Below are 15,973 nucleotides of genomic sequence, written 5' to 3' on the forward strand. Positions count from 1 at the left end.
AAGGTTGTACATTTTACTACGCTAATAAATAATCTAAACTAAATATAAACAACAAATACATTTTATTGGCAAATAAAACACAAAACGATATGGAAACACATTCAATTAACTAATATGCATTATTATACAAGTTTCGATATAAAATAAATCGAAATACCTTGATGTAGTGTTTTGTGTGAAAATTTGAGTCCGAAAGAGTGAAACCACAATAATACGATGCTCTACTACGATGTGGGACCTACGTTCTTGACGTTTTGTGTGACGGGTGGGGCCCACAATTTTTTTTAAAAAAAAAAAAAAAAAGACGATGGGGTGGGGGGACCAGAAACCGGGAGGTTGAAGTAAAAAAATGGGGTGGACGATTCTGGTCGGGGAAGAAGACGAAGGGATTATTTAATTAGGGGTATAACGTGTTGTATTTGTACGCTATATATATAGCGTAAAAATACAGCACGTTATATATGTCAGTTAAATCGTCAATATATATAGCGTAAAAATACACCACGCTATACCTTAATGGCAAAAGTTACCGTTAAAGTATAACGTGATGTATTTTGGAAGGTAACTTTTTTTTTAAAACCACAATAGGGTTCTGGACTCGTGGGTGGGTGGGGTGGGGGGTTTGAGTGTAGACGACTTAAATGTGTGTAAGGTGTAACAAATGGTATACAAGGACAGAAAAAAGGAAAGGTCACATCATTGACACAAGACAAGTCTAGAAAATACCCTCATATAGTACTATTTTTTCTTCTGAAAATCCCTTTCTCTATCTTTTCCCTGCTAAACCCTAAAACCAGCATCTCCAACCAAAAGAATAAGAAGATCCCTCCAAAAACCTCCCCCACCCCCTACCCCTTATTATTAATCACAAAGTCATAACTCTCTCCTTTTACATTTTTTGCTTTCTCTCCGTTTCCTTAGCCTCTTCTTTTGGGCGACTTCTGTGTTTTTTCCCTTTGCTCACTTCATTCAACAACAAGAAAAGCCAAAAAAATTCAAGAAACTCTTCCCCTTTTCTTGCGCTTAGCCTTATATTATCACCATCTTTATATGCTTTTCTTGATATGGAAGCTTAAAGATTGCCCAATTTTAATACTATTTTCTACTTATTAGTACTATATATTTTCATTTAAAAAAAAAAATCCTTATATTCTGCATTATTTATATATCATTATTCTTGTTCATATACTCCTTTGTTCTTACTACCTATTAGGGTTTAAAGAAAATTATGTCATTTCAATTTGGACAGTAGCCAAGAGTCTCGTTTTAAATCACACGTGTGCTTGTACCTTCTAGCATTTTTTGACGTGTTAAGAAAATTATTGTTAGGGATTTCATACCCTTGATTTCTAGCTAGTGTTTTTTTTCGGTTGCTTTATTTCTCTCGGAAAAAAAAACTAGAGCATCGTCTCACTTCATAGCATGTCTGTTTGTGCCTTCTAGCATTTCTTGACGTGTTACGAAAAATATTGTTGAGATTTCATACCCTCGAATTCTAGCTAGTTTTTTTGGGTTGCTTTGTTTCTATATATTTCGGGAAAAAAAACTAGAGCGTCGTCTTACTTCATAGTTCCAAATCATCTAATTTGAAACGGAGAAAATATTACTGTTCTATCCCTTTCTTCACATACAGATAAGAAGAAGATTTTTGTGAAGATCACCAGTCAGAAAGAAAGCAAACTGTTTTTAGCAAAAGGAAAAAAGGGTAATCATTTCATCTATATATATATACTAGTTGTAGTAGTGAGTATTCTTTTCTAGTTTTCTGGTTTTTGAAAAAGATAGCTTTTGTTACACAAGATCCAAGCTTGACTTTTAGCCATCTTTTCACAATAATCGAGCCAGATATATAAACACTACGTGCTCAAAAGAAAAGAATGGTTTGACCAAATATTTGGCACGCAAACTTTCAAAAATAATAGACTTAGGAGGTACTACTAAGTACTATTTTAATTTCTTATTCTTTTTAATTAGTTGGTCCATTTTTTCCACTAAGTTTTTCTGTACTTTATTTTCTCAAGACGAAAGAAACTTCAATGTCTTAATTTTCTCTCACACACGAGCATGGGAAGAGCTAGGGGACAAAGAGGTTCAACCGAACCCCTTCGTCGGAAAATTACACTTAAGTCTCAAATTATTTTACGTATATATAGTAGATGTTGAATTTTACTGAGTTCTCAGTATATTTATTTCTTTATATTTTGAATCTTGTTGAGGGTCCACCAAAACCAACTTCTCTAGTTGCACAAGATAGGCGTAAAGCTGTGTACATACTATCATTTTTAGACCCCTACTTATAAAATTACACTAAATTTATTATTATTGTTGTATATTTTGAATCTTCCTAGTGAAAATTCCGACTTTGTTACTACACACAAAAATATACAAGAGGACGTGAATGAATGAATTTCAAGCAAGATCTGAGTAGGAGACTAAAATTATGACATTGTAATGAGTGAAATAATAGTATATTATTACTCCATACTTAACAAATACAAAGCTCTTACTTTCACACTTAATTACACGGGATCCAATCCCAAAATAAATCCCCCCAAGAAATCTTTCTTAATACCATGCTATGCTAGACTAGATATTAGTACTCTTCATAATATTATTTCCTTCCATTTTTAAGCCGTTCATATTATACGTACGTACGTACATGATTTTTTATTTATTTTTCTAGCTTTTACTAATTTGCTATACTATTAATTTCTTCTTCATATCCTTCATCTTTTTTCTGGAATAATAGTATTAGCAAATATCTTGTTGGTCTTCAATTGCAGCAAACAAAGCACAGGTCTTGTTTCTGTTTCCTTTGGTTAAACACAGCAAAATCACATCGTCCAAAATTCAGAAGAAAAACAGGTACTACTACTTATATTACTGTTTCTTCTGGTCACTTCTACAATTTCCATTTTTCTCCCCTTTTGCCTTGTAACATACAAATATTACTTTTTCCGTCCCAATTTATATGATATTTTTCACTTTTTCATGAGTCAATTTATATGATATTTTTCACTTCTCGTGATTCAATTTGATTAGTTTTTGAAGTTTAATAGAATTGTATCCACTCAATATTTTAAAATTAAAATTTTAAATTTTCAACAATTATATGAAAAAGAACTATACTTTGTAGTTCTTCTCATGTCAGATGAAAAATACGTTTTAGAATTTTGGTCAAAATTTATATTAAATTTCGAGAAATGAAAAATATCACATATTTTGGGACAGAGGAAGTAAAGGGGTATTTTGGATCTGAATTCCGGTTGAAATTTTGAGAGGTAGTATTATTCAAGAATATATACTATATTATACTGTTTTGGTCTTTTAAGTTTCTAAAGACCCACATGGCCAAAATAAGAAATTTCAAAAACCTCTTTTATATTTCACAGCACAACTTTTTTCCAGATCTTCGTAAAATTTTCCTAGAAAATATATACTCACTATAGCATATCCCAGTTGTGAACTGTTAACCACTTAACCCTATTTATATATATATGCACTCTCATAGTCATATATCATTAATTTCAATACTATTTGGTTGTACCATATTTCAGGTCTAACTAAAGCAAGACAAATTCAGAAGAAGAAAAACAAGTTGTTGTTGGTATCAATGTCTTCCTCTTCTTCTTCATTATCGTCAAATTCGCCATGTGCAGCGTGTAAATTCCTACGTCGAAAATGCCAACCAGAGTGCGTTTTTGCGCCATACTTTCCCCCTGATCAACCTCAGAAATTTGCGAATGTGCACAAAGTGTTTGGGGCAAGTAACGTGACCAAATTGTTGAATGAATTACAGCCTCACCAACGTGAAGATGCTGTAAATTCATTAGCTTATGAAGCTGATATGAGACTAAGGGATCCTGTTTATGGCTGTGTTGGTGTTATTTCACTTCTTCAACATCAACTTCGACAACTTCAAATGGATCTTAGCTGTGCTAAATCTGAGCTTTCCAAGTACCAAAACTTAGGAGGTAAATTGTTTAACAACACATTTTTTAATTCAGTATTTAATTACATTATTTCTCTACACACTCCTTGTTTCTTTGTTGGGGAAGTTACACATTTGACCGTTCGGCCCTAATATTTACAACCGCTAGCAAATTACTTTTTTGGGTGGATGACAATTTAAGTTAATTTTTCTCTCTTCTTTTTATGGCTTAAATTTTTTATTTTTATTTATATATTTATTGCTTTCTGGGTCGGAAGGGAGCTTTGATGTAGTTGGTAGATTTTTTGTTATGTGACCAGGAGGTCACGGTTTGAGCCGTGAAAACAGCCTCTTGCAGAAATATAGGATAAGGCTGCGTATAATAGACCTTTTTGGTCCGACCTTTCCCCGAATCCCACGCATAACGGGAGATTATCGCACCGGGATCCCTTTTTTGGGTCGCAAAAAGATTTGAACCTAGGATTTCTTGTATGTTTTAGTACCGTGTTGAATTGTATGACAAACTATTTAAAAGTATAATCTTGTTAGAGATGGTACATTTTTAGTGCTAGTACTTAATTATATTCGGGTTTAAGTTCTATATATTGACAACAACAAAAAATTTATACTATCAATAAGTGACTAATTGTGTAAATATTTTGTATACTATTAGTGTATAAAACCTAAACTCGTGTTATATTATATCTCGACAGGTATTGCAGGTACTACTACTCATGGACTCTTGGCAGCTGCGGCTGCTGCTGCTGCCACTACTGCCCACCACCACCAGCAATTCAACTTCATGGCTGGAGGCGGACGGGATCATCACCACCACCTCTACCACCACCATCAGTTCTTCCCTAGAGATCAGTCGCAGCAACAACAACAACATCAGCACATGATTCGCGCATTTGAAGGTCATGGGAGTAACAACTTTGATGCAAGTAGCCTTCTGATAGGTCAACTAAGCCAGTTCCAGCAGCCACGTGCCGCCGGCGGAGATGGCCGACGGACGCCGGTGGATCCTTCTTAGTTAGGTTACATAAGAGTCTTTGAGTTATTAACTATGAACTACAAAAACAGATACTATATTAAGTTTGAAGATTCTGATAGGTAATACTGGCTTGCCCATGAACCAGAATACTTATCTACAAGTATTTTTGAGAGACCAAATATTGCATGAATTTTCTCTAATCTTGTTGATTTTGTGACTATTATTAATCTAATATCTTATGCCACTATACTTTTACTATTAACAGCTTCTTTACCTGCATAAAGTACGGGTAAAACTGCGTACACATTACCATGGGTGAAGCTATGCTATGGTAATCATCCTTCGTCAGAAAATTACACTACGTATATAGGTAAAATATTAGATTTTAGAGGTATTTAACATATATTGGACACCATTTGTCATGTTTTTTTTACTTCTTTCAAGTTTGAACACCTTAAGGAAAATTTCTGGCTTCGCCACTGCACATTACCCTCCGCAGACCCCTATTTGTGGCATTACACTGAGTTTATTGCAGTTGTGTTGCTGTATACTTCTACAATTCTTGGTCTAAAATAGCCTTATATTTTTGGTCCATTACATTTCACACCTTCTCTAAATGTTTTTTTTTTCTGGTCTAAATGTTTGTTCATTAGTATAGACTAGATAGAGGATATTTCAACAAGAATATTTCTGTATATGTTTCCGAAAAATATGGAACCTGTATTATGTCTTATATTGCACCATATCAGAAGACCAAAAAAAAGGATAAAATAATTTTGTATAATTCCAAATGCTTTGAATGTTCATAACCCAAAGATCAATAAAATTATGTTTCCCAAATCAGAAGTAGATCCAATCAAATCGACATTTCTAAATAAAGTAATTAAGTAATGAGTGTTCAAAATTACATTTAAAGAAAATGCTACTGTTCTGTACTGAAACTAAATTAGCATATGAAAATCGTACTATTCTTATATCACAACATTTTTTTTAGTATTATTTGATTCTTCTTTCTTCATATGAGAATAAGGAGTTTTGTTAACCCTAGGACAGCTAAGATCTATGCCTCTAAGTCAAAGGTAGGGTAGTATTTTAGGTCAATGCACAGAAAATAGTTACTCCTACAGCCTACTTAGTACTTACTCTGGGTGTTCATGATTCGGTTTGGATCGGTTTTTCCTTAAAAAGAAATCAAACCAAGTAAGTCAGTTTTTTAAATATTAGAACCAAACCAAACCAATTAAGTCAGTTTTTTCTCGATTCGGTTTATGTCGGTTTTTCAGTTTTTTCGGTTATTTTTCGGGTTTTTTCTTAAATATAAGACATACACTACCAAACACATATTTCGGCGACCACATTTTTAATGTAACACTATCAAATCAATTGCCCTTTGAGAAATCTATTATTTACCAAGATATATTGATAATTATTGAATCAAATAGTGATGAATAATTTAAGGACTCAATTAAAAATATATTATTTTTAACATGAAATAGATTCTTACACTTAACAAAAGAAAACTACCAATCAAACTAGAATGTAAAGATAAAGAACTGTACTAAAAGTGCAAACGATTAATTCTAAAATTAAAATAACTACTCTTATATTCGGTTTGGCTCGTTTTTTTTTATTAAAACCAAAACTAAACAAAATTTGATCGGTTTTTAAATTTCAAAACCAAAGCCAAACCAAACCAAAAAGTATCGATTTTTTTGGTCAGTTTGGTTTGGTTTTCGATTTGGTTCGATTTTTCGAATTTTTATGAACACCCCTACAGTTACCCCTATTGAATGTTTTTATTAAACTATATTAATTTATTATATATAATTAAATATCATTAAGGTAAAAAAAATACTATTAAAGTATGAATATCTATTAGTAAACTATAATTTAGCGTGATAATCATATTCGTGAAAAAATGTGTTAGGCATTTATTGAGCCAATATAAATACCCAGTACGTACGGATAAATATTTAGCAAGTATATATTGTAGTTTCATTGCCTAATATAGTTGGATTGGTCACACGTGGGACTCATTTATAGAATATAGACACCACGAAAATTAACGAAAAAGATGTGTCACAACCCTATATGTTAGGGATTACACAGATTTCGCATGAATTTTTTTATGGCATCTGTTTTTAGCACTAAATTGCATCAATTTATCATGATTAAGTTATATATTAAGGGCAAGGATTTATACTAATTATTATAGTTAAGTGGTAAAAGTGTATGAAAAAAAAAAGTATTCGCTCCTTTAGTAATTTGAGTTTTCTTTTAGTTTTAAAATTTAAAATTTTTAAATTAAGACTACTCTGTAGCTAGAAATTAGTGCGACTAATTCTTGATTCAAGTATCAAAATAATTCCTCTACAACAATATTTATAGTATTATTTACCTCATAATTATTTTTGTTTTTATTTTTTTCTAATTACATTCATGTATTATAATTTTACCTAATTAGTTCGTGTACCAAAATACATTGAAAACATTTAATATTTTTGATCGTTGATTTTTCCATGGCTTCTCCATTAATGTGTTTTTTCTTAATAATGTTGTAATTATGCTTTTTTTAAGCCGAGGGTAAATCAGAAATAGTCTCTCTATCTTCAAGATAGAGAAAATGTCTGTATATATACTATCCTCTTCAAATTCTATTTGTGAAATTACATTTAGTTTATGTTGTTATTGATATAATGAGTAGAAGGGGAGCCTTGACGTACTTGGTAAAGTTGCTGCCATGTGACCAGGATATCACGGGTTCAATCCGTGAAAACAGCCTTGATCACGCCCAACTATGCCTTATAAAAAGGACAAAGCGGTCACTACAAATATATTCCGATTAACAAGTCTGGAGTCGAATCTCATAGGGAATTAACCTATCAATCACAGCTATTGGACTCACAGAAATTCACGTATTCAATCTTCAGAGATATTTGATTAACAATTTGGGTGTTTATTAACTAGAGATTATGTAATAACAATGCAGTAAATTAAGACCAGCTATAGACTAATTGTAAGCAAGAATGAGAATGGTCTAAGGTTATGATTTTCCCTCTTGTCGGAATCCTTTTCGCTATGTTGCTATAAATTTGCCTAAATCTTCTCTATCGATCATGAGCACTCTGACTGTCGTAACTCTCTCCGAGTAATTACAACAATATACTAGACATATTCTCCTGAATTACGCTTGTTGGCCTTAGTTACAGCTCACTTAGATCGCACTCAAGGTTTCGTTATCCCTAATCCCACCTCTAAACCCTTCGTATTGATCCCTCATATACGTTAGGAGTGGTTACACTCTCTCCCGAGTAATGCATACTAAATAGGCATAGCCGATTGAGGGCCCTTCAATCGATAACAATCACAATATAGTTGAACAAACAGAGAAAATATAAAGGCAAGTCTATATTAACATAGCAAGAAATTCATCCTCAAAGAGGTTCCATCAAAACCCTACATTAAATGTTTAGCTACTCATGGTAAAACAAGATAAAGCCATAAAATAATTCATAGTTCACAAAATAATGATGACAGGGAGAAGAATGAAAAACTCTAATGGTGTCTTTATCTTCTCACACTTGTTCTTGCCTCCAATTGAGTCTAAAAACAAGCTTAACCTTTACTTGGGCGAGTTTGTTGAGTTTATATAGGGTTAGGATAAGTTTCCCACACTTTACACTTTAGCCCTTAAACTTTCTTGGCCTTCTTCAGATCGACCGTGGTCACGGGCCAACCGCAGTCTTTTTAGACTTTCTGTTTTTCGCCTTTCTTTCACCGCGTTCCAGCCGCGGCCCTACCACGATCGCAGTGGACTGTTGCCTAGTTTTTCTTCTCCTTTTTTGCTCGTTTTCATCCGGGCTCTTCTCGATTGGTCTTGTATCTACATATTTGACCCCAAAACACTCTATATCCTCTTCCTAACTCGGAGTAGCTCCTGCAAAGCATAAAAACCTCAATTAGAGCATTTTGTTATCATTTAACACTTAAAACATCAATAAAATATGGTTAATTTAAAGCATAAATAGCATCTACATCGCATAATATAGGCTACTATCAAGCCTCTTGCATAAATGTAGGTTAAGGCTTCGTACAATAAATAGTGCACCGGCTAAATTTTTTTTGTTTTTTTTTGATGTAATGAGTTGATTATTGCCATCTTTATATACGGAATATAATATTTCTAAGGGGCCAAAAAAGAAATACTCTACTCCTTTGTAATAAAGAGAGAGGGTAGGGACAATGATGATTTGCTTAGTTATTGCAAAGTAATGATGAACTTTTGTCCTTTAGAAATGTAAATATTTGCAGTGGCAATAGCAGTAGGGATAATACGTCTCTCTGACACTTAGAAACAGCTGCATGCGTTTGTCGTCATTGCCATGCTTGCCTTCACCATTTACTGCTACATATTATCAACAACTCCAATCCTACTTCCTCTATTTCAATACTATTTGATTAGAACTCCATATTTGTTGATATTTAAAAATTATGTACATATTTATGTTTTATGTAAAAATTAGTTTAATTGAAATAGTTGGGTATATGTTGTCTCCACCCTAGCCATGTCATTTTTATGCTTATAAGAGAGTAATTAAGGATAATAAGAAGTTTAAAATTGAATTTTAAATCTAAAATATTGTGTCATCCTTGTAAATAAGATTTAAAAATGAATCAGTATACTAGGGCACTTGAGAAAACCATGTTGAATGAACTCGACAAAATGACCCCATAATTTTCGAAGAAGGGGTGCTTTCCTATCTTTTGATTAGGAAAGCGGCACAACCCAGGAAATAATGACGGTTTATTAAAAATATAGGACTTTGCTAAGCGGTAACATGATATATTAAGTCTAAAACAAAATGAAATCAAAAAAATGGACAACTCTGTGCCTAACTAGTGAACAATAAAGTGGGAGAAGAACCATAACGTTTCACGTTTAAATTGTAGAGGCGATAAGGAACAATAAGTGTGTTTATTTTATTTACCTAAACTTTAATGGACAAAGTTATTCGGCACATATACTCGTAGAAGATAGCATATATCCACTGAAATAATCAAGTTGCGCGCATGTTTGTCGATTTTTTATTGGCTATATCCATTGACATATGCTTTTGGGTTGACTAGGGTAAGAGGTCAGGATAGGGAGGGTGGCAGTTGGGGGGTAGGGTACTACCATGCACTTTCTTAGGCGTAAAATGTGTGGCCTAAGTGTCATGCATGCATGTTCTCCGGGAGGAAAAAAGAGTGCCTTTAATTTCTAATTAAAACCTTCTATAATTCATAAATCTCTTTTGGTTTTTAACTCCTTTTAAATGAAGTAGGAGTATAAATTACTCCTAAGTTTTTGGTTTAAGGACTGTGTGAATCTTGAAAATCAAAAGGTTGACTGACTGATTAAATCATACTTTCTTTTTCCTATTTTCTAATTATGGTTTTCTTATTTTGATATCTGCTTGTTGAGGCACAGTGCATCACCAAGAGACAACTATTTTCCAATTGCCAAAGCCCACCCAAGTCCTAAAAATAAAACTAAATAGGATTAACTTAAATAACCGTTTATTCAAGTGCTTAAATTTAAAATAGCTGGCGGATATATAATATATATATAATTCATTTATAATATGTGTATAACTATGTATAGTCAATGTGTAATTTATATATACCAACTAGAAAAAGTACAGAGATAATCTGGTCTACTATTTGTGTAACAATTCCTATAATTAAAAGGATCATGACGAAATTAGAAAAAAGGATCTTTATACAAATAGCCAATCGAATTTACTATTTAGTTTTTCTAGTCAATATACATAAAATATTCAATGATTATACATGAATTATATATATTTTATACGTTCGCCGACTATATAAATTTAAACACTTGAATTGACGACTATTTAAGTTAATTCTTCATTTGGGTGTCCAAAGAAAGAGATCAAACTATATTATAAAAGAACAAGAAAAACTACACGCATTTCCATGTGTTAGTCAATTTCTAAACTTTTCTCATTTGATTGAAATTGGTGTCAATAATTGTTCTCCCTATATGCTATAAATCCATATGAACTTGGTCCTACAAGCTAAGAACACAGGAGTATATGTTTGTATTTTGTATATGCAAATGTATATGCTCCATCTGTTTCAGTTTATATGAATTTATTTCCTTTTTGGTTCGTTCCAAAAAGAATGATCATTTTCTAAATTTGGAAATAATTTAGCTTAAACTTACAATTCTACCCTCAATAAGAAGTTTTTATAACCACACAAATACTCTGGGCCCTTTTTTGACTTGTTTAGGGGCACAAATTTAAAAAAAAACCGTACTCAATCAAACAAATTCACATAAATTAAAACGGAGGGAGTATATAAATACAAACATATATGGAGGGACATATATGAAAACAAAGTAGATGGAAAAGTGAAGAAGTAAAGAAGAAGTGAAAGGGACTGTTTTAAAGGTAAGAGTATATCCCGACACTAGCGCTTCTTACGAAGCCTAATGCAAGGGATTGGTAAAATGCATTTATTTCGGGTTGTCCCTCTGACTCTCTCATCCTGTTGTTTTTTTTTTCCGCTGTCGGTATTCGCATTGAAGTCCAATTATATTTGAATTCGCATATGGTTCTATTTAGAGGGAAGCGCTCCCTAATAAGGATTTTCAATATCCAAAACTCGAATCTCAAACCTCTAGTTAAGGGAAGAGCAGTATCGTCCACTGCACCATATCCTTTGGTGGTCTGCTGCCTTCTTCTCCGTCACCATCTTTTTATCACTAAAAAATTATTGGAAAAATAACACTGTATTGCCGCTTTAAAATAATAATCGAAAATATATATATTTTTGTGTGTATATATATTCTGTATGTTATATACAAAAATTATACAAATTTTATGTATTTTTTCGATCACCAAATATAAATATCTGGCACGGACTAAAGGTGAAAAAACACAAACTATATATATATATTGAGTACGGTTACGTTTTTAACCCCTTCTATTACGTACTCAAAACACACACACTCGCATTTGACATTTTAACGCAAATGATCTAATCTAATTCAAACTAAAATAATAAAATAAATATTTGTTTCTTAAAAAATTTGAATAGCTGAAACGTAAACAATATAATATGAGTGCAATATTAGGTAAACCAAAAATAGAGATGAGTCTTTCTCTAATATCATATAAAAAAGTGTATCTTAGGAATAAGTTAATCCTAAAATCTAGCTCGTAACAGATGGATTGTCCAAGACCATATTCAAATATATAATCAACTAATCTAATTAAGATATATAGTCCTAATTACCTATAGTCAAGTTATATAAAATTATAAATTTACTTTAGTATATTTATGAATTTAATACAAATATCAAATTACAAATATTTTCTTTTATTTTGTCAGCCGTTACTATTTACTATACTTATTTTCTCCCACCCACCTACCCCATATCCCTACTTCTGCATTTGCATTAATTGGACAATGCCAACACAAACAACTCTTATGTACCCTCTCACTAGGGTCTTTTCTCAATTGTTATAATCAGAATTGACTAATCCTTATTCTCTTCTCTCCCTCTTTCTGCACACAAAAACAATGAAGAAATTTTTCAGAAAAAGAGGGCTATGTATCTATACTTCTCTCTTTATATTGACTATTCCATTCCCCTCTTAGCTTTTTGAAGTTTGGGTACATAATATATATGCACGCTTTCCTAAAACATATATTCAGATATGTGGGAAAAAACCACTTACTCTCTCGCAAAAGGTGCTTTTCTGTGTGTGTGTGTGTGTGTTTCTGTATGTATAGGAGAAAAAAGGGTTAAGAAAACAACGTATCATTCAGTATTTCAGAAGGAACATCTCTTACACATTATTTACTCCCCCTCATCCTTCTCTCTCTCTCTCTTCCTTAAATTATCACTTACTCTACATGCCTTTTGCCCCCTTATTTGTTTTCTCTTTCTTTTACTATTCATTTTCTCTATAAAGAATAAGAGATGGACCAAACCCATAAAGGACAGCCCAATGAACAAGACATCTCGTATTCACGCAGGGTTCAAAGAAAGACTATATTTTAATCAGTGTGATATAGACAACTTACCCTAATGTACATTAGTGACCGCTTCTATTGCTCGAAATCGTAACCTATAATATAAAAGTTACTGCTCTTTTTTTCTTCTCATGGTATTGTCCCCAGACCTTATGATATGAGATAATACTGGGTATGTTATTGTTGTTATTATGTTAGCTTGCAAGCACGTTGATTAGTTTTATGGATAACTACTATTTCTTACACGCATATGCATCGAATAACTTTGTTTATCAAAGCTTGGATAGATAATTCTAAATTTGCTTTTAACACGCCCATTAAGAAAATACTAAATTCTATACAAAAATGCCTACTATGACTAAACTACCCCTAATTAACCATTTAATGTGAGGAGTAAGAAAACTTTTTAGGGATATGTACATATGAGTTATTTTGTAAAAACAAATTGAATTCTTTCTTGATTACATAACTGGACACTTATTTTGAACCAAAAAAATAAACAAATTGATCACTTATTGTAAACCGGAGGTAGTATGAGTTTTATTCTTTTTGTTCATGCTAGCTAAAATGTGTAACGTCCATTACTAATTACGTATATATAAGTACAACATTGTTTGCTGACTATTCATATATAATACTATACACTACGTGTTGTCCTTTGGAACTTTTTGCTTTGACTTTTTCAACTCTTTGGTCAACACCATTAACCCCTTTAACTGTTTGACATCCATATATTCTTCAAGGAATTACTGTACTTCAGTTGACACTTAATGTGAAAAGAGTTTCCTCTTCGAATATTGATCGAAGGTTATCTCTATTTTTGTTTAAAGATTTATGAAAAACGAAAAATAAAATTATCAATAGAGATTGGTGTCTTTTTATTTTTTATTTTTATTTACCTGTAAATCGATACAGTTGAATTTATACTTGGTTTATAGACACGTGAGTTAATTTAATCCTAAAATAATAGATGAATTAGACAAAATGTAAGACTTAATCTTGAAATTGAAATGAAACAGCAAATATCTTAATCCTAGGCGCAAAGCTGGCAGAGATAGTATAAACAATATAAATGAGCAGAAGGGTAAAATATTATTGAGCTTTTGGTAGAATATAGTTTATGCTTGTTCGAGAATTCACCCCCCCCCCCCCCACTCCAATGATGGTAGAGCTCCTTATTTATAGGTATACCTAGGGACCAAGGTCCTAGGATCAAGCCCCTCTTAAATGATAACTATGAGGGCCATTGAAGAATGTGTAACGGTAGGCAGTGAACACCATATTTTCTGTAACGGATCATGCACTTAATGCTGTAGAATGTTATTCATTAAATGCTACCGGGTGGTAGACATTTATTTGGCCTTTGTGAATACCATTCTTTCTTATGACAAGCGAGATCATTGCCTTCAGGTTCGACTGTCTTCTGTCTTTGGCTCCACGTGTCACTTCCTCATGCGATTATTAAATATACATATTTTACCCCATAAAGATAATCCCCCTACTTTCCGGTGGCATAACTTTGTGTTACTAGAGAGTTGGTAGAGATACCTTTCTTGGCGGGAAACTCTTTGACTCCCTCCGAAAAGTTCTTGACGATTGATTAGACGCATGTCTCTCTGCATTTAATGCTCTGAACACGTGTCATTCCATGATTCAGTATCACTTTTGAGTTATCGAGGTAATTATGCCCATGATTTCAGCCGTCTATTCCTTTGCTTATACACGTCAAACTTCTTCATTTACACTTCTTAATTCATCAAACTTTCTCGAACTCTTTCTACTCAACTTCATATTTTGTCTTCAACCTTTCTTTAACCTTCTTCTTAAGAGAAAACTTTCCTCCATTTCTGATAAAAATGGCCTCTTCTTCTGAAAACCCTAGTTCCTCAAAGAACAAAGGTAAACCCGATTAGGCCACTCCTCCTACGGTGAGCACCATCATCCCAAGAATTCTTATCACAACCAAGGACTTCGAAGAGAAGTTCCCTGCTTCAAATCCTCACACTTGGGCTGTTGGCAAATACCCTTTTTCCATCCGACCCTTTAGCATTCCTGATATGAAGGAAGATTGTTATTTCCAAGAATTAGACATTATTGCTCCTGACCTGGCGGAGCGGGTAAGCTTACCCAAGAAGGGTTTTTACGTATTTTTATACATATCCCTTCACTTTAATTTGGGCCCGTTTTATTTGAGTGGGTAGTGTTGATACCCAATTTTTTTTTATATATTTTCAATATGCAAAATACCTTCAAAATAGCATATGTATGCATATATAAGCATGTCCAAGGGTTTTATTATTTTTTTTCATAATTTAAAGGTTTAAATTGATTTATTTTTCTCCCTTTTTATCCATAAAATCCTCAATAATTATTTGTAAAATTATTGTTTTGATAATTCATCTATTGTATTTCTATATTTATGACAAAATATGGCTAAAGTAATTTTTATATATTTTTACAATTTTGTTTAGTATTTTTGAAGCTAAATTGCACATAATTGTAATATTAGCCCTTTTAAGGTTTAATTGTGTTTTATACGCATAAAATCAGATCCTGTATTTTTAAATTTTTAATTAGGTATTATAAATTACTTTAGTACTTTCAGTTTACTTTTCGGAAACTATTTGCTATTTTTTATAAATTAAAAAGGTAAAACTGGCTATTTAAATAAGAGCCCCTTTTGTATTTCAATTATAACCAAATCAAACCCCAATTCCCAGCCCATTTTTTTTAATTAAAACCGGAATCCAACCCTATTGAAAACCCACCGGACCAAGCCCAAACCCAGATCCTCACCTACCCCTTTTAATATAGGCCGTTGATCATTCAGATCAACGGCCACCGTTCCACCTTACCATTTTTAACCCCAAACGACCCCCTTACCCTAAATCATTTCCACTATCACACCGCCCTTAAATCCCATTCCTCTCCAATTCTCTCTGCAACCTCACCTAAATCCTAGCCGCCACCACCCAAATCCACCCTAATCCCTTTCAGTC

At 32.8% G+C, this 15,973-nt stretch overlaps 1 protein-coding gene across 1 annotated transcript; it reads left to right on the forward strand.

The window, feature by feature from the left end:
- The first annotated feature begins 767 nt into the window (after positions 1-767).
- Positions 768-5,041, forward strand: LOC104210767 (protein ASYMMETRIC LEAVES 2). Its single transcript, XM_009759729.2, has 4 exons — positions 768-1,705; positions 2,784-2,865; positions 3,558-3,974; positions 4,645-5,041. The coding sequence occupies exons 3-4, from the start codon at positions 3,614-3,616 to the stop codon at positions 4,962-4,964; spliced, it is 681 nt and encodes a 226-aa protein (XP_009758031.1). The 5' UTR covers positions 768-1,705; positions 2,784-2,865; positions 3,558-3,613; the 3' UTR covers positions 4,965-5,041.
- Positions 5,042-15,973: the final 10,932 nt, after the last annotated feature.

This window comes from Nicotiana sylvestris, chromosome 5 (assembly GCF_000393655.2).
Source record: "Nicotiana sylvestris chromosome 5, ASM39365v2, whole genome shotgun sequence".
Classification (NCBI taxonomy): Eukaryota; Viridiplantae; Streptophyta; class Magnoliopsida; order Solanales; family Solanaceae; genus Nicotiana; species Nicotiana sylvestris.

Bases quoted from the DNA above. Each gene is read 5' to 3' on its own strand.
- LOC104210767 (XM_009759729.2), top strand. From the start codon at position 3,614: ATGTCTTCCTCTTCTTCTTCATTATCGTCAAATTCGCCATGTGCAGCG. The intron at 3,975-4,644 runs GTAAATTGTTTA...ATATCTCGACAG, and splicing joins CAAGTACCAAAACTTAGGAG to GTATTGCAGGTACTACTACT.